This window comes from Cydia amplana, chromosome 7 (assembly GCF_948474715.1).
Source record: "Cydia amplana chromosome 7, ilCydAmpl1.1, whole genome shotgun sequence".
Lineage (NCBI taxonomy): Eukaryota > Metazoa > Arthropoda > Insecta > Lepidoptera > Tortricidae > Cydia > Cydia amplana.
The window spans coordinates 4,734,046-4,760,070 of record NC_086075.1 but is presented as its reverse complement, the minus strand read 5'-3'; the positions used below and the strand labels follow the sequence as shown (position 1 = coordinate 4,760,070).

The 26,025-nt window shown below is 37.1% G+C and overlaps 2 protein-coding genes across 2 annotated transcripts in view; both read right to left on the bottom strand.

Moving 5' to 3' along the window:
- The window catches only part of LOC134649371 (uncharacterized), a 385,348-nt gene extending 362,530 nt beyond the window's left edge, over positions 1-22,818 (bottom strand). The window contains exon 1 of the mRNA XM_063504092.1: positions 22,332-22,818. Within this exon, the coding sequence (XP_063360162.1) occupies positions 22,332-22,437 (106 nt within the window). The 5' untranslated portion in view covers positions 22,438-22,818. The remainder of the gene's footprint in view (positions 1-22,331) is intronic.
- A 116-nt stretch (positions 22,819-22,934) lies between these two features.
- Positions 22,935-25,370, bottom strand: LOC134649817 (putative malate dehydrogenase 1B). The gene is made up of 5 exons (XM_063504646.1): positions 25,147-25,370; positions 24,507-25,066; positions 23,767-24,235; positions 23,540-23,660; positions 22,935-23,214 (listed from the first exon to the last, which is right to left on the bottom strand). The coding sequence occupies exons 1-5, from the start codon at positions 25,282-25,284 to the stop codon at positions 22,961-22,963; spliced, it is 1,542 nt and encodes a 513-aa protein (XP_063360716.1). The 5' UTR covers positions 25,285-25,370; the 3' UTR covers positions 22,935-22,960.
- Positions 25,371-26,025: the final 655 nt, after the last annotated feature.

Sequence of the window (26,025 nt, the reverse complement as noted above, 5' to 3'; positions counted from 1 at the left end):
GGGACATTCGGGATCGGACATTGTGCATTGTTGCATAATTATTTGATGACTTGATTAATTGCTTATCATCAAGTTTTCGTCACCTTATTAAAAAATTAAAAGAAATACTAAATGTAAATATTTTCAAATTTGCTTTATTAGGATTAGATATGAGGATGTTAGGTCACAGAGTAATATTATAATAGGTTAGGTATAATTTGAGGTATATTTTACAAAAAAAAATTGAACGGTATTATATCTGGAGAAGCCGTGAAAATTATTTTTATTATAATTAAAAAAATGACTGAAATGTAATGATGTGATATATTTTTGGAATTGGCTCAGAAAGCCCTTTCGTTTAATATCACATAAGGTCAAGTGAGGTAAATGCAACTATGGGGTTATTGCGTCTCTCCGTTCTTTCTCAAATACGATTGGTCGAAACGCCCTCTACTATGCAAGTTATGCAACGTTTCATGCCTGCGGGCTCAGCACGATTCCATTTTTATCGCCTATCACTATGCTCGTCACTTTCGCACTTACATACTTGTTAGAACGTGACAAGCATGGTGATAAATGATAAAAATGCGACCGTGCTACTAGGGCTGAGCTACTTGGATTTTTTTTTAACCATACAAAAAAAGATGACGTCATAACTCCTCTCTCTTTTTTTTATTTATTTGTTGGTGCTTCGGGTCAAATTGTTTCAAATGTCCTAAAGATCAATCGTACCGATTTTCATACCTTTAACATCATTTGCAGCATTTTACTGAATTTCTCGGTGTACCGCCAGCGCTAAGAATATATCAGTGCCATGTCAATGACAAGCTCGTCGTAGGGCTACATATCGTCAGTGCACCTTGTGCTTCTCTTGCTGCGTGAATCTCTTATCGACAATGTCTTGCTATAATACTGGCGTTAAAACTATACTATACTAGGCGTGTAGGCGTTATAACTATAAACATATCAAAAGCAAAATGAACTATCTTCCTACCACACCTCTATAAGTAGGTAAGTCAGTTATTGTAAACGTGAGAACGCACTGGAAACAAGAGCAACAATAACCGGTTACGCAACGCGACGCGAACCGTACGCGATTGACTAATTACGGTTTTACGGTTCCCACCGGTTTTTCACCGATACCGCGCGATTCGAACCAATTTGAGGGTAATTTTCTTTAATTTGGGCCTTGCATTCGCAAACGGATGTTCGTTAGGTTCGGATTTCGTCGAAATTGGATTTGGGTAATTTAATCACTAGTTAGCTTCGTCACACAGGCGCGTTTTCCGGGCGGGGCGTGAGCGTTTTGTAAGTAAAAGCGGCGTGCCCCGCTCACGCGCCGCCCAGAAAACGCGCCTGTGGATGAAGCCTTTTGGTACGTTAGATGTTATTCTTTCATTTTATTATTTTATTCATCTAAATATTTCATAGACAGATACAGTTACTTACGGAAAAAGACGTGCTTTTATGGCAGCAATAAGTTTTAATAAAGATATTTCGAATTTACTGTCGGAAGTGTCGGAGTCATTGTTTGTAGAGTGTTGTTGTTTATCTGTATTCTGTACATACCTGAAACAAAAATAAGTCGATATTAATTCCATAACATTTAATCTAGCAGTTAATGGATATTACTTCACTTATATCCTTTTACATATAAAAACTTCAATGAGCTTTTAAGCTTACGTACCTTATAATATTTAAGTTTGCTTCACTACCTACCTATTAAAGATTTACCATACAACCTATTAATAGTCCAAAAGCTTCATTCATAGGTTAGCAGTCCGTTAGTTACATTTTGCTTTAAACTACCTTTACCTACCTTTAAAAACCTGTACAGTCCTTTTTTGAAGATCTCCATACTGTTGCCTTTCGAGAAAACCTCTGCAAGGAGCTCATTCCACAACCGAAGCTATACTTAAACATAATCCATAGCGAAGCCCCACAATGCCTTATCCAATAAGTTACGTAGCTAAAGCCTCACACAGTCGGTTTACTTACGTAACTGTTACACTTTAAACTACAAGCAATCATGCCGAGAAAAAAGCATAATTATACACCAAGATTAAAACTAAAGTCGGCGCAAAACGACCGCAACTTAAAATGTACGAGGCACTAGTAAAAACATTTCGTAACGGCGAAGGTGGAGATATAAATAAAACTACATTCTTATAGGTGTGTACTTGGATCCATGTAACTGTGTAATAAATAGTTGTTATGTTTTAAAACTTTTAAAGTGAATAAGGCCCGTAACGTGTTAGTTATAAAAGTATGAGTGAGAATCGTGTTAGTTTAAATCAATATATGTTTTAAAATGTCCGAATGTATTGAAAGCTTTTTACGTTTCGGACATCATAATCAAAATCGAACTATCTGTTGTACGTAACGAACATACTGTCTGTCTATCTGTTACAATATATAAATCTCTAAATTGCGTTCGCAATATGCAAATTAATGCACATTGATTTGAAGTAAACAAGGTCTGCAGGTATCTACGTATCTGTGTGCATTAATATCAAACGAATGACGAAGATAGGACTCGACTCGAGAGATGACCTCATGGTGAGTCACATTTAAAACATGTTTAAAATACTGGACCTGCATTCAGCTAAATACAATCAATTCAATGTAATTAATCAATATTTTAGATCTTAAATGAATTATGCTCTCATTTTTTACGGGCTACGAATGCGTACGAATAAATGTGTCTGTTTAATGAGAATAATTCGTTATAGTATGAAATCTTATACTATTTGTAAATTAAAGTTACCTACGTTTATTTTCAAGGCTCTATTTTTTCATACTTGTACTTGTACCAGTATTTATAAAAATGCCTGGAATGAAATATATTTTTAAACAAGTTCCTTCAGCTGAATATTACTTTAATAAGCGTAGGTGGTTTTCTTTTTTTGTAAAAACATATCATAATAATTTACCTCAATGTGTAATTAAATTTTATTTGGAACCCCGACAGTAATATTTAAGCCACGGGCTTAACTAATACTGTTGACCAACGCTTTGTTTGTAGAGCCGTTATTTTAATACATTAACGAATTAAAGGCATATGAGGCAAAGGTAAATACTGTTCCTGGACTATTAAGTCGTACAATGAATACATGTAAACTCATGTCAAACAAGCGAAAATAGACCTTAGCGCAAAGGCGCTTATATGTCGTGAAGCGTCGAATTTGTATGCGCTATTGGTTGAAAACGGCATAAGTGCGTGTGTCACTAATGTTCAATTTTGTTAACAACATGCATGTACATATGTATATTGTATACGACATTGGGGTATTCCCATCACTTTTAATGCCCGTTGCGCGTTTTCAAGATGGATCTTACGTAATGGTAATATGAGCGTTCAGGTGCGATAGGAAAACCTCATTATAACAGAGTGTAGATATTACGGAGTGCGCTGGTGATAATATGATCGATCACATGTCTACGTGGCTTCCTGTAATACCGCCTACTTGATTGCATTCCAGGTTTTACACGTTAAACCCTTTGGGTGACAAGAACCTGTATTAAAGGTGTCGTAAGTTAACTTTATATTAAGCAAAAATGTTGCAAACGATTTCACAATGCTTAGAAATAACAGAAAAGTGGATAAACTCATTGTCAGTCTCAGGCGAGATTCGAACGCGCAAATCCAGAAGGATATGATAGAAATATTTGCTGTCAACAGGTAAGTCACATGGGATTTCTATTGAAAACAAAACCAAAACGTACGTATAAAACCAAAGTCACGGACCAAAATCTCACACAAATTGCCAATGAGCATGCAAGCGCACGTAGACTTGTCGAGCGAGTCAAAAGGCCAACACAATAATAGTTAAAGATTTAGCAATACCAAGATATTGAGCATTAAAGTACCTATCTAATGAAGCGAAGACTTCTCAAGCTATAGAAAAGGTGCTAATACAACACAATTACTATTCAAGGTAAGATAAGTGACTACCCACACAATAACCAGTCTTAACTCCTCTAAATAAGGTCGTGATTGCAAACTACATATAACATTGTAGAGATGCGCGAAACCGGCGAAACATTTGGTAATTCCCGGTTCGACGTTCGACATTCTGCAAATTCGTCGTTTTATTATGTTGGTGTTGGTGTATTTGAATCGGAGGTACTTTTACGCTCTTACTGTGCGAAATGTAGTAACTTACTGAATAAGGTAAAGTTTTAGAAATATTTGTGTCTGAAAACAACTTTCCGTGCATTCAAAAATTTGATCAGATACCGCAATGTGTAGCTAGTGTAAACCTCGCTTTACAGAAGTCAAAGACAGCATTAACAGGTGAAGCACATTCAGCCATTTTCAATTTAGAGCATTTCGAAGTCAACTGTGAATTGTGAAAATTTTGAACGTTTTCTAATAATTAGTTAGACCAAGTATTTAAAATGGTACAGTATATTTGTGATCTACTCATAAAGCCCTTTCATTTGGTACCCCACATGGTATGTTTAAAAGAAAATTCGATTTCTAGAAGACTTTTCTTTCGTTAGACACTCTACTATTTAGTTAAAGCCAGCCTTAATTGGCTTGTGTCGAAATAATTAGACGTAGGGCACCGGCATTGAATGCGGCCTTGTCTTCAAATGTAGCAGGTTCTAATCTCGTCAGAATTAATCCTATTTAGGTGCTGCTATGGTAACTCATGTTCTCATATATCGTGCAATTCAGTACTCGTAGTCGTGGAATGAAGAATCTTGCAACATTTGGGTTCGAATAGATAGAATAAATGAGGATTTGAAGGCAATTTTCCTCATGTTTTCTTTACGGGTTAATATTATAATTTCGATTATTGATACTACATCTAACAACTCTTTTAACTCTTTATGAGATATGACGAGATGATACAAATTGTACGATATGTAGTGTCTACAAGTTTTCAACCTAATTAAGTTAAACTGATTTTCAATCCTTAGTGTTTTAATAAACAGGTAGTAGTTGCATTGCTAATTAGAGGAAATAAAAATAAGGTTGGCAACGCGCATGTGGTACGTATAAAAAAAGAATGATTGACCTCTTCAATCAAAGGCTGCACACCTACACACCTCCAACTGCCGTGAAACAGGAAACACTAGCTAACAACTGGATTTCAATTTGAGGTGTAATTTAACCGCCAAAAGCGGAGGAGACAAACGCGTCGCACAAAAAATAAATTGCCCCTCTAATAGCTGTTCATTTTTTTAAATAACCGAATAACCGGCAGACAAAGGCCGCGGCTTGATGCCAGAAACAACAGAATCCTCGCCTTTTTAAACCGGTGAGTGCTTTAGTGAGCGAGGCTGCGAGGCCTGTGATAAAAGGCAACTATCAAAATGACATTCCCAACTTAGGTCACTTGCAAACCAAATCAATCCAGAAAATCCACAAAATATTTTGATGTAAATAAAGTCAACCGAAACTGTTCCCTAAAGTCGCGGCAGATTCATCTGCTGAAGAATTTAATCAAGATTATAACTTACAGTAGCACCGCGTAGCACGCTGGAAACTAAAATAGTAAAATTTCACGAGTGCCTGAAATTCCGGTAACGTCATGAATAGACTCAATTAATTCATGAATTCATTACTGGCTGTGGAGGAATTTAATAAAAAAGCAATGAATGTTGAGCAATTGACTTTCAAACGCGCCCGCCCTTTGTCGCCGGGCTGATTGAGCTTGGAGCCAGACGGGTCGCGGATTACGATCTTTGCTACTGTCTTCGAGGTATTTACTGACCACTAGTCCCTTCCGCGATTATACGGATGTCGGATGGCATCTATAAGAAAAACGGCTCAATATAGCAGCTTGTGGCGAGCTCTTGGGGAGTAACTACCCCACGAACCCGAGTGCTCCGAGAGTCGCTCAGGGTCTCCGTCTCCGGCGTGTCTTCGTCGGTCGGAGCGGACCCCAAGAAGACCCGCAGGACTCTCAGCTCTGGCTTGCCTTCATTGACCGTCCAGAGAGGAGTCGTTAGAGCTATATGCTCCAGTCCAGGGGTGGAAGTGAAAGATGCAAAGACGCGAGTTGGCACAATGGCTGTTAACAGCCACTATTATCTTATGATACATGTTTCAGCGTGCCGCAGTCTGAACGCCATCAGCCACACAATAACCGAGGCCATACAATCCTCTGGCTGCATTCACACTATTCTCGATTGTCCTTACATAATAATATATTGCCGTTTTCTACTTTAATATGGCTATTGTAAGGTTGCCTTACACAATAACCTAGTTAGAGTTTCTTAATCATTACGAGCGTGCGTCAATTGAGCATTAACAGTTACTAAATACTTACTACTCGTATTAGGGACAAATAAATACCTAATTAAACAAAAAAACTATCGGAGAATCTTCCACAAACCGACCCTGTCACAAAGCAATGAGTAGAAACGTCTGCAAACGATGACTTACTTTAATTTGTAATAGGTAAATGTTACAAAAAAGCGGCCAAGTGCGAGTCGGACTCGCCCATGAAGGGTTCCGTATTTAGGCGATCTATGACGTATAAAAAAAAACTACTTACTAGATCTCGTTCAAACTAATTTTCGGTGGAAGTTTACATGGTAATGTACATCATATATTTTTTTTAGTTTTATCATTCTCTTATTTTAGAAGTTACAGGGGGGACACACACATTTTACCACTTTGGAAGTGTCTATCGCGCAAACTATTCAGTTTCGAAAAAAATGGTATTAGAAACTTCAATATCATTTTTGAAGACCTATCCATAGATACCCCACACGTATGGGTTTGATGAAAAAAAAATTTTTGAGTTTCAGTTCGAAGTATGGGGAACCCCAAAAATTTACTGTTTTTTTTCTATTTTTGTGTGAAAATCTTAATGCGGTTTACAGAATACATCTACTTACCAAGTTTCAACAGTATAGTTCTTATAGTTTCGGAGAAAAGTGGCTGTGACATACGGACGGACAGACAGACAGACAGACATGACGAATCTATAAGGGTTCCGTTTTTTGCCATTTGGCTACGGAACCCTAAAAAGGATCCCTTAATTTAGTCAGTAGATCTCATCATGCAGTAAAATCCGGCGTGAGATTGAATATAATTTGGCTATCTATTAAAACGGTTACAAAGTTCCTTTTTAAGTTTTGTTTGATTTTATACCATACAGTACCAAATTACCAATGTAAAAGCGGGCGGGGCGGCAAAAAGCGCCGAAATTTTACAACGTAGTAAATATAAGAGCCTCGGTAGAGAGTACCATTTTGTACCATTTGGAGTTGAAACTCTAGGTCCATGGGGTCCCAGCGCGCATAAGTTGTTCGCAGAAATCGCGAAGCGTCTGGTTGACGTAACTGATGACCGAAGAGCTGGCGGCTACCTCGCACAACGTATCAGCATTGCGATACAGCGAGGAAATGTCGCCAGCATCCTTGGTACAATGCCTCAAGGGCCTATTTTAGATTTAAGCTAGTTTTTAATTTCTTTTAGTAATACACTGTATATATCTTGTTTGTAAATAAATGATTATATATAAAAAACGATTTGATTTGTGATGATGAGAAATGTTTGATCGCCAAATTACATTTTAAACGTCAATTGCTTTGTTTAAATTAATAAATCTAAAGCTTCACCATGACAATACCCAACCTTATTATCCTATTATTCCGGCCGTCCAGACAGCCTAATCCAGAGCACTGTTAGGACCTAGGTATCCTATTGTTGCCTACGGATACTATGAGCTACGTTACCTAGCTTCCTAACGGAAGGCGCCATCCGTTCTAGCTCCTAGCAAAGGCTGAACAAGTACCTATATAACTATTATAGGTATAACGTAGAGATTGCCTGCACCTACTATTTATTAGGTAGAGCATAACTCATGGACGCGTTTGCGCTCTAGTATAATACATATACATATGTACATATATAAACCGCAATACTCTATATTAGACACCTCAAAAAACCCCTGACGGGTGTCAGGAAAGGCCAATTCTTACAGAAACTTTGTCAAGAACAAATGACTAAAAACCTGACATGTCAGGGAAAGGAAAATCCTGACATATGGCAACCCTAGGTGAGCGAAACTAATGGGAGTCATCGATTATGCTTCATGCTATCATATTGCATTATCTTATTGGAGGTAATCTCGTTACAAGTACAAGCGGGTACAAGTTCAGTGTCTTCCTGTCTTGCGAGTAGGGCTTGCAAATATTCGAAACTTTCAGATATTCGAATATTCGACTTTTTCTGACGACGTATTCGAATATTCGAATAATTATTCGAATATTATAAAAAATAAGAAAAGGAACGAGAAATCGGTTTATTATCGTTTTATTCAAAAGCTTTTTTCACATATTGCTAAAACTAAGGATATTTGGCAGAAATACACTTAATTGACTAGATTTTATCATCCTACTATTTATAAGATGCTCACATTTATAAAAATAAGTAAAACGCCAAAATTAGACGTATTTAATATTTCTAGATAAAACTTATTATAAATGCGTCGTTGCGTGAAATATTAACTTTAACCATCCAAACACCTAGGTATGTAAGATATTTTTTTTAGTAGGTAATTATTTTCCGATTTAAATTAACTTGTAATCACTCAGAGGCCTGTAAAAAGGCCTTTAATTTCATTGTATTTTGAATCTTTATTGACTTTATTTGTTTTGGCAAGTTATTATTCCTAATGGTCGGCTAATTATATAATATTGGAATATTTAAGGGAAAAAGTTAGTTGAGTACTGGGTGAATTATTCGTCAGCTAAAGGTGCATGGTTAGATTACCAAGTTGGGCAGGGTTGGTATGATTAAATTTTAGAATTGCAATAAGTGGCAAGGTTTAGACTTCAAAAATTCGCTTAACGTACGCTTGTACTGAATAAACAGAATGACCCTTTAACTTAAAACTTACGCACCGTAAAAATAACATACTTTTTGATTTCGTTTTCTTTTAAATTGAGTTAGGTTTCACTGTATTAACGAAGTCTATCGAGAGGAATACAGTAAAAATATTATTTCTTTCGTATTTGGGTACCTACCGTTCCTCATTCACTGTAAATACCCGTAAAACACACAGAAATTGTAACTACAGCGGATGACATAGATTTTTTTAGTAATAAAAAATATTCGAATATTCGAAACCTGAGCGGCCGAATATTCGAATACCAAAACAGGTCGAATATTCGACAAATTCGAATATTCGAATTGCAAGCCCTACTTGCCAGATCACAGCGTCGAAACTACCTTCTATATAAACTTACGGGGATGCGTATCAAGCGGTCGGAGCTTTATTGGGTATGGTATGTGGCAAGAGCTCTATATGTAGATCTAACGTTTAACTGACTCCATTTAACTGCGATCCGTGAGCAGTTTCCATTTCAACACTTTTTTCATTTCTCCCACAGGACACATTGCCTAGTGTGTGTGGGAGTCAGCATAAATGTAAGAGTGTTATTTTGTATTTAAGAAATAAAGAATTTGTATTTTGTATTTGTACTTACCTTTTTTTACCACTTTTTTCGTTACCAAGTTATAATCTGGGATATCGGCTTGGTCAGTAGAAAAAAGCGGCAAGTTTAAAAAGTCTAAGCGCGAAGAGACTCATAGAAAATTTGATTTTTGCGCCTTTTTCTACTGACAAACTGGGTGTGTTGTGTTTGAGTATATATATATTTAACTAACGCTTATGTAGATATATAAGCAACTCCGGAATGTTGTTCAAACCGCGTACTGGCAACCTTTACAGGAACTTTGTTCAGAGGAACGACGGCATTATTTAATCTGCGCTATTCAGTTTAAAGTTAGTACTCCAGTTAATTACGCTGATAGTGGCTATGACGGCGAGGCAAACCGGAATGAATTGCTAGTTAAACACGGGCGCCATTTTTAATATTTTACGTTGGCAACACAAATCTCACATTTATATTCATAAATTCAATAGTACTATAGGTATAGCAAGATTAGAGTCTGTTCGGAAAGAGAAGAGTCGTGGAATGTATTAGGCCTAGGGTTTGCACGACGGATCCGAAATGTATGGGAAGATCCGCGGATCCGGATCCAGATCCGGATAATTTCATACATTCCGGATCCGGATTGCAAACCCTAATTAGGCCCCATACATTCCACGACTCTTCTCTTTCCGCACAGACACTAGCAATTGAGAAGCTGGGAAAAGTATATGTGCATGACAACAGTATGTCGCTACAAAAAAACAGATCCGTCAACAAGTTGTCCAAATTGAGTTCAGCCAGACCGGTCGCCCGACTCGCCGGCCAAGTGTAAACACATAACGGCACTCCCATGCACTGACCCGCCTCAAACTGAGTTGAGATGCCTTTAATTAAGGAAAATACCCGTTTAGATTACAGTTTTACTTTTCCTAATCGGCATATTTTAATGACGTCGTGGCTTAGGTGCTCTATCGTCTGGTAATAAACATCAGCATTTAAGAATTAGGAATGTAGGTAGGCAAGTGCCTATTTATGTAGGTACCTAATAGGTACCTACAGTCAGCAATCATTTCGACTATTATGTATAATTTGCTAAATAATATTCATGAATGTAGGTATGAATTGTATTGCAGGTAGATCGTTGTTAGTGTTAGTGTTAGAACCAGTTATCTCATGAGCAGACAGACACCTGCATTCAGACTTTAAGAATCTTAACTTGATTTGATTCTCGCTCGACTTATACTCCACGAGAATGTCACTTACGAAATGCTTTTGCCTTGTATGTCAACATTGTCAACTACCTCAAAATATCGCTTTCTCATAATTTTTGCAAAAGCCGCAAAATTGCATGGCGACTTTATCAATGAATTCATTCATAATTCCTCTTTTCTCCGTGCAATTTCGCAGCTCACTATACCTATTAGAAGAATGGCATTTCGTAAGCGACGTTCTTGTGGAAAGCCTCTATATCGCACATCGCACGTGTGTGCGAAATATAAAATCAAAATAAGATTTTCAAAGTGAGAATTCCTCTCACGGACAGGGACAGGAACCGCGCTCGGCGCTCCGCACTTGAATATGAATCAATTATGGCCACGTAACAATGGCGTACGGGCAATTGGTCGCCGCACGCCACTGCACTACATCACACTACCTACATGACTTACTATGGAAAATGCCTAGGAAATGCTAGTTTGGTTCCAACTTGCTTGTTGCCAGCAGAGACAAGTATGAAATGAAAGTTCCCATGTGAATCATAACATAAGAATATTAAGATTGTTATTAGTTATTAGTCTGTGCCGAAAGAGAAGAGTCGTGAAATGTATGGGATCCAATTATCCAATACATTCTACGACTCTTCTCTTTCCGCAGATTCTACATAGAGGCGGTTTGGTGCAACCGGCTCATAGAAAAAACTCTTCAGAATCTAGTGTAGGAATGAAAAAAAGGTTTAATATTAAGTTCAGAGTTTAGAACAAGAAATTTTATTTCATTTATTCAGTCACAATTGAACAAACAAACAATTAGTCAAACCAAATAGTCGAAAACCGGAAGTCAAAACCAAAAAAAGCATGTTAATCTATCTGATAGAAATTCGAGTATCCTACCAGGGAATTTCTAAAATATAGATTGAAAGGATTGTACATGAGAGCGGCTTTTTGGCGGTTGTTTCGTGTAATTTTTAACTTGCTTTACCGATGGTTTTATTAGATAAGCTAATTCTAAGTAGACTAAGTTAAATCGGATTTTCTAGATATTGTTGATTAATTCTAGAAAGACCAACGCTAGCGGCCATATTGTCTTAACGACAGTTTTAGTTCGAAACTTGTTTAACTTAACGGTCGAAAGGACAGCACAGGATAATGCCGGCGAGTTTAGTTTAAACTTTTATTTTCAGTGTTTATCCAAGTTTAGTAATAAAAATTGAAGTGTTGAGAACTAATCAATAGAGGAAAGTTTTTAATTAGGCTTACGTACGTATTATAGCAGGCGAATGAGTTTAATAACGGTCATTATCGATTTTGACTTCAAATGTTTCTGAACCCCTAGTGTAAATTTCATGTGATAGCGTGACGAGCGTTCGCGTTTGCGTTATGCTTATGTCTACTTTTGTATGAGATAATGAACAGCACGCCGAGCGGGACGTTCTGGAAACTCAAAATCCCATACAAAATAACACTTAACGCAAACGCGTACGTCACGTCACGCTATCGTATGAAAACACTACAGTACAGATAGATGATGTGACGGGTAAATCATGATGATTATTCTAATAAAGTTTTGCATGATAGATTTCCAGATATACACAGTTTTTCATTTAAGTAACCTTTTTTGCTATCGTTTTTTGGCTTTTACAAACGTTTTGTAATTTACTATGAAATGTGTCTCCTAATCGAATTCGTGACTGTTCACTTGCGATGCAACCTTTCGTGAGTTTGTTGATTAGTGTCCAATCACCACCGGTAAAAAATAGACCGAGGATGCTTATTGTCTTCAAACGTATTGAAAATTTTGTAGTAAATAATCAATATCATTTGTACTAACATTAAGAATTACTTCTTCGATGTCGGAACTCATGTTTGAGGACTCTGAGGGTCGTGGCCACACTACATATAAGTCGATCTAGGTTGTAGTGCTTTTCACCCCGGGCAACTTTTGGCCTTCCTAAAACAACCTGGATTATTCCATAACGGTACAAGCAAATATCAGCGAAAGTAATAATAGTATATTTAATATGATAACTGACAATACAAACACGCTTGTATGCATATACAAAAAATAGAAATTGAAACATTCAAAAACAGAAGGTATCGCTGCATCTCATTTCACAAAGAAAGCGCTCAGATCACTATTTGGCTAGTCGCAATTTCAGTCTTACAACATAAGCCATAGAGTTCAAATTCCCCGTGTACCTTGAATGTAGTTGATACCTTTTTTTATGGTTAGGTGATGATCTGTCAAGGGCATTGTGTCTGATCCGTCACGGTGTCGGCGCGGTGCACGAATGATTACAACGACCCGGAACTTTGAAAAATATACAGACCTATGACTTCCGTAGCGGCAAAATAATACTTAGCTTTTTAATGGTAGTTTATGTGACTGCTGCTTGATGCCAAAGCGCTAATAAATTAAGTCTTCTTATGCCAGAATTAGGGAACTATTGCATGGTGGAAACATACCACACACAACAACAGTCTTGTATAGGAAACTTTGCGACTGTTATTTTAAATTTGCAATTCTTTATCTCCATACTGTTTTACTTGTGTGTCTGGCATTTCCTATCACATTTCACACAGAGTTTTATGCAGATACTCCAGATCTAGTGAATGCGCTGCAAATGCACACTGGGCACCGGTCTGCGCGCTTTATGCGAGCCTTGCATGAGTTGCGCTAATAAGACGTGCAACCTGAAGAAAAAAAGGCGCGAACTCACGGCGCATCCACTGTGCAGACGTAGTGAACAATCATATGCCATCGTATTTTCTCGGAAACGTGCTATTCTATTTGTCATGCTACTGCAGTCAACCTCTGTACTTTTTATACTGAGACTAACTGAAATAGCATAACACGTTCGTGCGTTTCCGTGAAAATACGATGGTAAAGGATTATTCACTCCATCTGCCCCTTAACTTGTAAAGACAGTAAAGTTCTGTACCATCGTTCTCTGCGCATTCATGTTTTAGTCATGTTTCGTGACGACGAGTGATGAAATAAGGCAGAGCCGTGAGATACTGCGTTATCTGTGCTGTTAAATTGAAAAGGCGTTTACAAAGTAAGCTTCGTTTACATTCTTGCAGACTTCTTCATTTGGTTAGCGTTCGCATGTTGAGAAGGTACTCTTATAAAAAAAAATACTAATGCATTATCTTTATTTATTACCCGATTTCGGCAGGTAGGGTTATGATTTTGATCGGTATGTATAGGTAGATGTATCATCTATTTCTGTGTTCTGATTTTAGTGAAATGTATTCTTCTAATAGTTGTTCAAGACTCGAGTTTTTACGACTGTAATTTGCATTCTCTCTCTCAGAGAGGAAAAAAAAATTGCGGCGTGTTAAGTTATAAATACTACATGCGCTCCCAAGTACAGTAGTAGCTACAGATATAATGGCTAAACGTTTATCATCTATATATAGTGACTTTTAACTAGTATATATCTCGTTACATTACACCTATACTAGTTAAAAGTCCCAAAAAGCGCGTCCATTAGGTAACTACTTACTTGAAATGTTAAAAAGAATAACAACACGAATCATCTACATATTCTTACATTTTCAGTTGACGGCATGGTGTCAAGTTCCCAGCATATCATTACTAGTTCCCTTAGAAACCTTTGAATTCTCGGGGATTGGATTACGCCCGTTAGAGCTCGCACAAAGGCAAGATAACGATGATTACTGGAGCGTAAGGATGTCAGAATGCTGACAAAGGTAGGTTTACTAGGAGAACCTAATTACCTGCCATTAAACCGAGACCGTCGCTATGATATAACAATTTGCCTCTAAGATTATTCGTAGAATTTTACAACCAAACATAGCTAAAGCGGAAGAAGTTTGAGTTTACCGCTCAAGAAGTAATTTCTAAACAGTGCGTCATGGTAAACATCAAACTGAAATCTATAGGGAATTAATCTGGGAAAAAAACTAATGTAGGTACCTACATACATATGTACAGTACCTACATACGTGTGTATGTATTTCTTTGGGCCTGCTAGCCAAAGAGCGACGTGTTTTGATTTCGTAGTGTTCAATCTTTTTTGCGTATTTCGGCTCAATCAATCGATAACTCATTTTATTTCGTCATTAGGTACACAAGCGTAGGACTCCACAATATGCAATGGTAAAGTCACTAACCTCAGGTGAATAGGTAGCGTTAAAAATAGAAATCTGATTTTTGCTTGTTAATAATATTGTTTAAAAAAAAACCCTATATGCATGACGTGTGTACCTAAAACTTAGTAATTTAAGAGATTTTGCAATGCCCTGACAGGGTATCATGTACCATCTACTTTACAAATAACACCTGTGTATTTGTAATGTACCTGATTATGCAAATAAATGAAATAAATAAATAAATACATTCTACTAAGTGGAATATTTTTTAACTCCATCGAAGGTAACTCTGCAGCGACTTTGACGTGGCATTATGTGGAAGAGCCACAATCGTAATATTTTTATACAAATTTGACGTTCATGTTGACTCCCACACTCTGATTTAACTTGATTTGATTGTATTATGTTTACAGGGGGCCTAGCCAAGATGCCAAACGTATATCAACAAACGCTAATCAAAACGTCATATCGGGATGACAGATGCGAACGAAGTCGCGTGATCATTTCCATACATACATTAGTGGCGTTTCGATTGACGTTATCTCATTGAAATATAAAGGTATATCTCAGGACTAGCCTTACGGGCAATAAGAATGGAGCATAAATGTGGCCAGTACAGCGGTGTGAAAACGCTGCAACGCGATTGGTTGAACCGCGCGATTGGTCGCAACTAGTTGTTTAAGTTAGCCGCGACCATGACCAGTGAAACCTGTGTCGAAACGTCGGTAAATAAAGGTAATTGAATAAATTTCGCGTTAGACCCGTCTATAAATGTGAGTTAATATGTAGTTGCGTTAGACTATACGATTGGCTCGAATTCGTGAGTGACACCGCTGAACTAGTACCATTTTTAGTGTACTTAAGGCCAGTCCTGAGGCCTCCTGAGATATAAGTCAATGCATTAGTGGCGTTTCGATTGACGTTATCTATTAACGATTGTCACTTGGCCTCCAGGGGCCCGTTTCTCAAAAGCTTGTAACTTGTAATACAAGCGGATGTCACTTTTTGACAGCTTTTGTTAGAAAGGGACTTCCACTTGTATTATAAGTTACAAGCTTTTGAGAAACGGACCCCTGATGTGCGATTTGCAGAAAGTTTTATATCATGAAGATTTCACAAGGAATTAAAATAGGAAAGTTTTCGAAATGGAAAAACTCATATCCAATAGAAAATTGTGAGAAGCTTCCGAAATGTTTCCATGTTGATATTTCTCAGTTTCAGAAAAGTTCCGACGGCACATCAATAATAATGTTCAGTACAATTGGTTAGTTTATAATAAAGTATGAACGCACGTTCGACAGTGTCGGTCCCGTTAGCCGGATGCCGCTTGTTATGCAACCTCTGCGCGGCTTTGCGTCCGTCACGTAACAACTGTATGAGCAGGAAACCTTATTAAACAGTCTAGAGCCTATTGTGGCCGCTGCCAGTCTTTTAACCTTTTAACCGCCATAGAATACGTCGTCGAGCGTGTTCGTGTCGCCGGGGGGTACGAAGTTACACGAAGTTTTGTCTTATTTATCAGACAACGGCGAAATGAGCCCGATTTTGTTTTCTTATATATCAGTCTACGGCGGTTAAAAGGTTAAAGATACATTAATTAAGTAATAGATTATGTTATGTTTCAGAGCGATACGACCTGCAAACCTTCAAGAAAATAGCGTCCCATCTAAAACGCCGGCAACGCACTTACAACCCCTCTGCTATGGCAGAGGGGTTGTAAGTGCGTTGCGTTTTAGAGAATACCATTGTACCATTGTATTGCAGGTATCTATCATCAAGCGATTCGTCTGCTCGTTTGCCACCTATAAAAGAAATGAGATGACAACTGAAGGCCTAGCAAGATGACAATCGTTGATAGGAAACGCTAATCGAAACCAAATAATTTATGGAAATAGTCTCGTGACTTTTCGAAGCATATGTCATCTCGATACATTTGTTATTTTCGTTTGGCGTATGATTGTCATCTTTGCTAGGCCCCTGATAACAAAACCAAGGGCCAAGTTACAATGGTAAAGTATAAGAGCTGGCGCGAGATTTCTCAGTGAACAGTCAATATTTTCAAATAAAATCCGCGGCAGCTTTCGTAAATTAACCTGTATCTAGAATTAGTAAACTGGCAATAATAATAAAAAAATGTAAAAATGTAATTGAACTCTTATCCAGTATTAAGTACTTTACCATAGTGTATAAATCAGTGTCTAAATAATTTCTAAACCTATACCCTAAAATACTTGGAGCATTAGGACCCTTTATACATGGAACGACACATATTCATTTACATCCTAGAATATTTGTCTTTATTCTGAGATTTACAGAACAAGCGGCGTACCAAGAATAGCATAGCATGTATATACATAGACATACTTTTTATTTTTCTACGTGAAAATGACAATAAAGAAATGTGCCGCGTATTCAATATTTTCGCGATAAGATTTAGAAGGCCCTCCAAAATGTATTTTAGCAAACACGGAGTAAACTCAGATAAGGTAAAGCACTTTAAACATAAAAGGTTACTCAGCTAAGAAGCGCTTAACGTTGTTCACATCACACAATTTGTTTTCGAAAAAATAACAGAGATAAATACACCTACAAGAATCTTTTTCATACTAATGAAGAATGAACATTTCATTAACTAAGAGCTTACTGTAATGAAATTATTAAGATTCCTGCCGAGCATATAAAAAAGTAGACCATACAAGAAAAAAACACATTCCCGTTTTAAGCTTAACTAACCGTTTATGTCTAGACTAGGTAGCGATAAGACCTAAGCAAAAATGGAGTAAATACTGGTTCGCAAGCATCCGGTATGCAGCACAGGTGGTGCGAGCCAAAATAGGAGAAACGAGTACCTTATTAGCCAACAAACCTGTCCGCCAAGCTGAGCTGCGATACCGTATATGATATGCAAAAACATATCATATAAAACTAGAAATATATCCTCATTTAAAAAGGTTCACGATAAGAATAAATAATGAAATACCGTTGCAGACTAGTCTGTCCTACCCAACACGTTTTTATGTAGCTTTTCGAGCCTCAACCTAGGTTCCCCACTTTGAAGGCCAAAAACTCGGTTAAGTAGGTAAATACTCGTATCTACCAAAATACTCGTGTTGCATCTCGACGCCGCGTTGCAGAGCAAAGTGGAAGGAGAAGACAAGGACGGCAGACCCCACCATCAGATGGGAATAATAAATGCCAAAAAGAGAGAGACTCGTGTAACATTTGAAATTGCGGCAACTAGCCTTGAACTAAACAAGACGATACAATCTCATAATAAATAATATCTGTTCCGCAGGTCAAGTATATCGATCATATCCAGCCCAGTGACAACGTGCCCTCTGATCCTAACCGACACAAAGATTAATTACACCCGCATGTCTCCACTCCACGCCATCCATCCTGGGAACGACCTGCGTTATTCATTAGTAAAATCTCACCACGGAACACGTCCTTTCAGGCAGTGACACGCGATGTATGAGAATATGAAAATTTTATGAGCGAACCGATTCGACACACGTACGCGCCACGCAAATTGTCTATGTACCGGTATTGTTATACGTTAAAGTTCTACGTAAAAAAACCTTTGACGAATCTTTGCAGTAAACTATGTTCATCGCTTGGCATCTTAAGTGTGTTAATAGTTTTAAGAGCAGTGCGGTTACGAGAAAACACGGTAATTCCGTGATGAGTAGTAATTTGTTGGAGCCATCACTTACGAAGCTATGGCCTGGCACGTCACGCATACTGATCAGACGTCCTGAGTCCGGGACTAAAATTGAGTCACGCAACAAATTGTTCATGGATCACCCAGAAAAACAAACTTCATAAACATTGGATACAGTTTACGAACTTTGAAATCCGCCAACGCGTGACTGTGCTAGCAAAATTTTCGGGTTAAAAGTTCCCGCGACATTTTTCAAAGGTTAGCTCTCCGAGTTGAATAATGTTGCTCAATGAGTTACATAAGAACGTCGTTTGGTATGCATTAGCTGCTATCGGTTTCAAAGGCCTCTGCGTAAAAAAACATTCAAGGAGGATAACTAATTCGGGGAGTGTTTTAAACCCAAAGTGGAATGCCATGGTGCGAAACCAATCGGCATCAATCGGTATCCCGAATGAATTACCATCTGCGCCTTTATTCTCCAACAAATTATATTGAGCCGCGCCGCAATGCGAAGAGATTTCCTTAACGAGACCGTAACAAATTGAAATCCGAGACCCGAAAATACTACCCAATGTAGATTAGAGAAGAAAATGAGAACATTCCTTAGCGTAGCGAGAACTAATGTGCGCGCTAAATCGTAGAAGGCTGGACCGATAGCTGCCAGATTATCGTCTCTGGGAGCAATTTGTGGGGATTTGTGGCCGACCTCGGCCAAATAAAGCGATCGTCCGTCATTAGGCCTCCCGCTAGACCAATTTGAGATGTCTCACCACGTCTGTTAGGTCCAGGTAAGCTTGTGCCGCCATTCCGTGAACCGAGACGGCTAAAGGCGGATTGGCAAAATTAAGTTTCTTGTAAGCTCCTGTGAGGCTAGCGAAATTGGATGCGACTTTTATTATCGAGTAAGACATTATTATTTACATAAATGGGATGAAACGGGTCGTAGTCGTACCGTAATTCAGCTTTAAAATTATTCCTCCGTCCTCATGGTCTCGAAGAAAGACTGGCTAGATTTGACATCAGCCAGCCTATTATGGATAGCCTTATCCATCTTTATCCACGTGATAAAATAACTGTCACTGTTTAACACCGTGGGAAAGAAAGTGACGGACACCGTTTTATCACGTTGTCACGTAGACAAGAACGACCATCATATCCGTACTGTACGGATATGATGGTCGTTCTTGTCTACGTGACAGCGTGATAAAACGGTGTCCGTCACTTTCTTTCCCACGGTGTTAAACAGTGACAGTTTTTTTATCACGTGGATAAAGATGGATAAAGCTATCCATAATAGGCTGGCTGGGCCATCTTATTTAAAGTGGTCCCCTACACTTTTTTTTTTAATTAGTGAATTTCTAATTATGTTATTTCTACTCAGAATCACGAGCTCTTTCTATCCTAATTGGAGAAAAAAAAGGGTCCCAAGGTTTTTATTTCCATTCCGTTACCATTTTTCATAGACTTTGTATGGAGATCACGGAATGGAAAGATCGAAAAATGTATGGAAATTTTGGGAACATTTTTTATCCTATTAGGATCAAAAGAGCTCGTGATTCTGAGTAGAAATAAAATAAAAATCCCAAATTTGAAAAAAAATGTGTAGGGGACAATTTTAAATAAAATGGCCCATCAAAATCTTCTAAATAATAATGTGTAAAAATCGTAAAAGTTTAAAGCTATATGTATAAAGTTTCTCAAAACACCGTCGTTGTTTGACTTTATTTGCATTAGCATCAGCATAACTTAATAAAGAAGAGTGTAATTAAACACCGCGATAAAAATTAATGGGTATTATTATTGGATATCGTCAAATTTAGTCATAACAAAAACTACGTGGTTAATTGTACCTATATTCGTCAATTAGATAGGTTATACTCATACTTGAGGAGCACAAAAAATACTTCCATATTTATTTCTATGCCTACAAAGAAATCTGTTATTTTTGATTAGTTTTCTCATTACATCCATCTTTGTCACACTCGTTGTTAAACATAAGGTCGTCTCTTTCTCTTTCGGTGTGCGGGAGCTCGTTAGCACGTGCACATTTCTCGCTTGTCCAGCCGCGTCTAAAGGAAACTTGTCCAATTTGTCACAAGTTAAGCGCTTCAATTTTGGAACGCCTATAACCTATCTTGAGTTATAAATCATTGATATTCGTAGTGAACTTAATATGTATGTGACCTAGCTAAAACACTTATCTATAAATAATGTTCCATCCAGTTCACTCAACTCAACTGTGTGTTTAATAATATTTGCTTGTGACTAGCATTTTTGCGATTTTATTTTTTATCCAAATAACTGTCAATATAACACTCTATAAATGTGTTGAATATTTTATAACTGTTTGGCTTTGGCAGTAATAATGAGTGTAAACCCTTTTTAAGGTGTACTCCTCAGAGCTTTTATGCCCACATTTAATGTAATCTTATAAATGCAAAACAGAAACGCATCAATAGTATAGTACTGATACAACCAATAAACTCATTAGAGAGAGAAAATCATTCTCATTTTTGTTACCTATATTGTCCATTGTCCATCTAAGTTAACTTTGTACTGACTTGAACAGAAACCTGATTTTTCAAGACAGTTGTTGTCAGCAATGTCACATTCTCTCTTTGGTAATTACAGGTCACAGGAGCAGCAGGTTAAGGGTATAGGATAGGAGCACATGTATAACAAAAAAAATTTAGCAATACTTTTGTTCGTCCAAACCAAGGCTCGGAACCGGTTTTTTCTTCATACAAAAAATACCGGTATTATTTCGTTCTTTTTCGTTCTTTGATTTATTAATTCATTTTTAATGGGACAATCTAATAATACGGTGTTACCTAAATACATAATTCATGCCTACGTAAAGAGCATAAAATAATTAAAAATACTGGGCTATTTTGGGTTTTACAAAAAAACCGGTTCCGAGCCCTGGTCCAAACATAACTGATAATTGACATGTAGTTGATAGCAATCTGGCCTTACAAAATGCTACTTATTTAAGAGTCCGCAGCAAGCTCGGTTCTCCATACCAAACATTTACTCTCATTTTAAAACAACTAGCTAGATTGCTCAGAAACTTTGTATTTACAATAGGATAAAGTATATTATGCCTATAATTAGTTTATATAACTTCAGATACCATTGTTTAAAAAAAAACAGTCAATTTAAGTTTTTCATTTTTTGCTCTATTTAATTTGTTTTATAAGCTGAAGCTATATAATCTAATTACAGGCATAGATATACCTCAAGTGCAAAGTTTCATCAAAATCCAAAACATAGTTTTAAAATGAAAACAAAACTCAGTTCTCAGTTTGTATGGGAAGGTGAAATTCGGGCGAGCTTGCTTATCAAGATGATAGTCAAGGTATTCAATATTGACACGGATAAAGTGCCAAAACTATATACACACTACCCTAATGTAGGGGCAAAAAGGTTACTTGGGTGTATACATATTTTGTCACTTTATCTGTTTTAGTATCACCTACATCACCTTGGCTGTATTCAAAATATTTTTTTTCGTAAATATTGTTTTAAAACTAATAAATAAATACTCCAAGCACCATGTACCTTGCTGATCTTATTATTAAGACAATTCAATAGTGAATTTAATTGAATGAAATGAAAGTTAATAGCCATTGCAATATGAACCATTGAGTCCTTGACCCCTGAATTGTTGATCTGGCACAGACATGCCTGTTTCCACAACCTGATTAGTAATCATTTTAGCTTTCCTAGCTGTTAATACACATACAACTACAAAATAAGGCACATGCGTTCAAGCGTACAAGTTTATTAAAACATAAACAAAACTTCCATAACATAAAAGTTCCACGAAATCACTTTCAATGACAGAAAAAGTATTGTGTGACTTGTGCAGTAGCGCATGCAATGTTAACGAGAAGCATGTACGGGGCAGGCTCGGAGGTAAGCGTAGGTGGCAAGGTTCTTCCTCTCACCTCGCGGGACGGGCAACTCGGGCTCCAGGGGAGTCGCGGCCACTGCTGCCACCGCCGCGGCCACCCACGCCATCCACACAACCCCCCGCATGTCCCCGAACCACATCACAACACTCCACTATCTCATTATTGGCACAACATTCACACAACTTAACCAATACGAATTCCTAACTATGCTAATAACTCCTATTGGCACGGTCATGCTTTGGGAAAATTCATGTCGCAATACCACGGCGTATCACATCATACTAAATACGATCTATCACAACATTTTAACTAACAATCTTCTCGAAAACTATACGAATGTTGTTGAAACAAAGACAGTTGCTGCACGTCATAACATCTCCCCGCAGAACATGAGACCCGTCATATTCTAGCAACGTTTCGTTTTGCACTAGTGTTGTAAAGCTAGGCTAGGAGTGCTTCGATGCGAAACGAAGTGACCCGACTTGTTTGTGATAACGTTCAGAAACTTGAATCATCATTTTAAATCGATTGTTATAATTCGCATCGAAAATATAAAAGCATCGAATATAAACGGATATTAACTAAATTGTAAAAAGATAGAATTTTCAAAGAAAAAATCTAAATTGATTATATTCTGCATACATTTGCCAATAAAATAGAAACTATTTGTAAAATCTGGTACTTCGACATACTTTCGCGGATAACTTAAGCCATTTACAAATACAAGGAGTATAAGATGCAACTTTTGGTAACTGTCCATGTTGCATATTCATGCACAATCGTGCCATTTCTTCTAAATATGGTAATTTCATTTCTGGATCTCTTGGCATTAAATAATTATCTGCTGGTAACCACTTTCCATTAACGTAATGCGCCGGTTGTGAAAAAGCACCATCGAAATGTAAACCAAACGATCCTGAAAACACAATATAGGTAAGTACAGTTTGTGCGGAAAGAGAAGAGTCGTAGAATGTATTGGATACCATACATTTCACGACTCTTCTCTTTCCGCACAGACTCTAGGCCTTATACCTATGCCATTACTTCAAGTAATATATAGTCCTCCTTATACCATAACGCTTATGAGGGATTTGAAGATCAGAGAACTTGGAGAGATCTTATAAAACCTTATAGTCAGGGGAAACCCGTTATAATGAAAAAATTGCAAAAATAAAAATACCGAAATACGAATGGACGCACTGGAATTCACACATATGGACATAAGTAGGTACCATATTTACCGTTACATTTGATACCGAGACAAATGATCTCGTCAGGCTGAGCACCAAATAGCCAAAGTTTAACCACATTAACAAGACTGATGACTTTATTAATGGGAAGTTGTGAAAAACTTGCTTGTTTCTGAAATAATATATAAGTAAATTAAATATTATGAGTCTGGTTACATGTTACTTTCAGAAAGAAAGAAAGAGACAAATTATGAACAAAGCTAAATTCATACACTTACTCTTCTCTCCAAGACCTTTGTCCACAAAGTATTATCAAATATCATTAAATATTCCATTGGTCGCATTTTTGGAGTAATGGAACCTATACTTAAGGTTGAATTTCTCACTCTCATGTATCTCTTGTATGGCTCGAAGGTATTATATTTATGTATTGTAGTTCTTATATCCACTAAATGATTAACTCCTACAAATCCCCACACGGGAGGACAGAACATGTTTCTCATAGCCACTTCAGCAATTTCTGCTGCTACTGGAGCTACCTCCAAACCTAAATCCGATGTAGCTACTACTATGTTATGTTTTTCAATGTTCGCCGCTTTCATCAGAATTGTTGCATTGTAACATGCTGGGCCAAGATTAGGTAATAGGATACGGATATCTCGCTTTGCTGATGCATTTAGCATTAAAGCTATTTCTTCCATTGTATGTTTGTTAGCTTCCAACCAATCCCCAATGGGTAAATCCATGCTGAAAACACAACATGTTATGTTATGTTAAGTATCTTAACATAACATTAACAAAAACATGAAACTACAAGCACGAACTAGAACTTTTAGGGCTCTCTTTTAAATTCTTTTTAGATAAATATATAGATAAACCATTTATTAGTTTGTCACAACATTACTTTTGGTTTTGATCTATACATGGCGGACCACGTATTTCGCTGACCACAGCTGCCTTTACTTTTCATACCTATTCAACCTTAAGTTAATAGTTTGGCACATTCCGAAATACTTACTGAAAAGGTACGTGATCCAATACTATCAATAGATCACAATACGTCAGAGCAATACCAATTTTTTCAACATATTTCACTACTTTCCCCGAATAGTTAGTTTCGATGCAACTACATTCATGTTCTATCTTGTCTATCGGTGGGGTAGGGCATTCACTATCATAGATAAATATTTTGGCTATAGTTTTAGTGCCAACCGATAGTTCTAGTAATTGTGATATTAGGTGTTCCGTCAACTGATATCCAGCACCTGATATGCATACAACATAATCATTTTTCGGTAGACTTTCGGCTATCTTATGTTCAGTAGAAAATTTCAACTGTATCTCATGATTATCCTTTTTAAGTTTTGTTCGATATTGATTACAGTTTTCAGTTAAACCTTTAAATTTAGAATCTGCCATAAAATAATCAAATTGGTAATACGAGTGGCAATAATCTAAAAATTCTGCGAGGCCGCCAATATAATAGGGTTTACTTCCTTTCATTAGGAGTTCTTTCCAAACTAAAGGCGATCCTATGTGATGCCATTTATATTTCTGATTTATCTTGGAAAGCCATGTCTGAAAAAAAATATGGTAATGTAAAAAAGTTAGTCTCAGTAACATGTAACTGCAATTAATTGCTGAAGTAGACTAATTACTTTCCATTCCGGAATACTTTTTTCTATGCGTTCGTAACAAAAGTTGGGTAGATTTTGAGAGAGATGATCCACCACCAAGTTAACTTGCGCAAACTTTTCGCATTGGGATTCACCCGCAATAATTATGCGGACAACCATATTCTTTTTGTACTAACACCGAATATTGCATTACACTCCTAAGTAGCAAAAATAGTACTTTTGTCCTGATTTAAATAAATCTCACAAAATACAATGATATGACATAACAACAGGACGTGAGTGGAGTCCAAGGAGTCTTTAGAAAAAAAGGTTGAATGACTTAGGTAAAATTACTATACTTGGTCAACCAGATCTTGACAGTAGAAAAGGCGGCAAATTTGAAAAATGTAGGCGCGAACGGATATCGTCCCATAGAAAATTTGAATTTCGTGCCTTTTTTTACTGACAAGATTTGGTTGACCAGCTATAGTAAAAAAACTATAGCTGGTCAAGCAGATCTTGTCAGTAGAAAAAGGTGGCATTTGAAAAATGTAGGCGCGAAGGGATATCGAAAATTTAAATTTCGCGCCTTTTTTTACTGACAAGATTTGCTTGACCAGCTATATATTAAATTTATCGATTCGACGTATCGATTATTAGTGTAGGTGAAATTCCATACGATTTCTGAACGAATGTTGCAGCTGATACGATGACACTTCGATGACATTTGTTTGACAATGATTTGACATTCATAGCAACACTCCATTTGAAGCAAAATTTGGAAGAAAAGTTAAACTATATTAAACATTTTGTTAGTGCTTTATTCAGTTTTATAATGTATTAGATAAATTTTTTGCTCAATTTAACAATAATATAATGTATGCAATCTTGACAGTATTATTGAGCACTATTGTTAAGGGT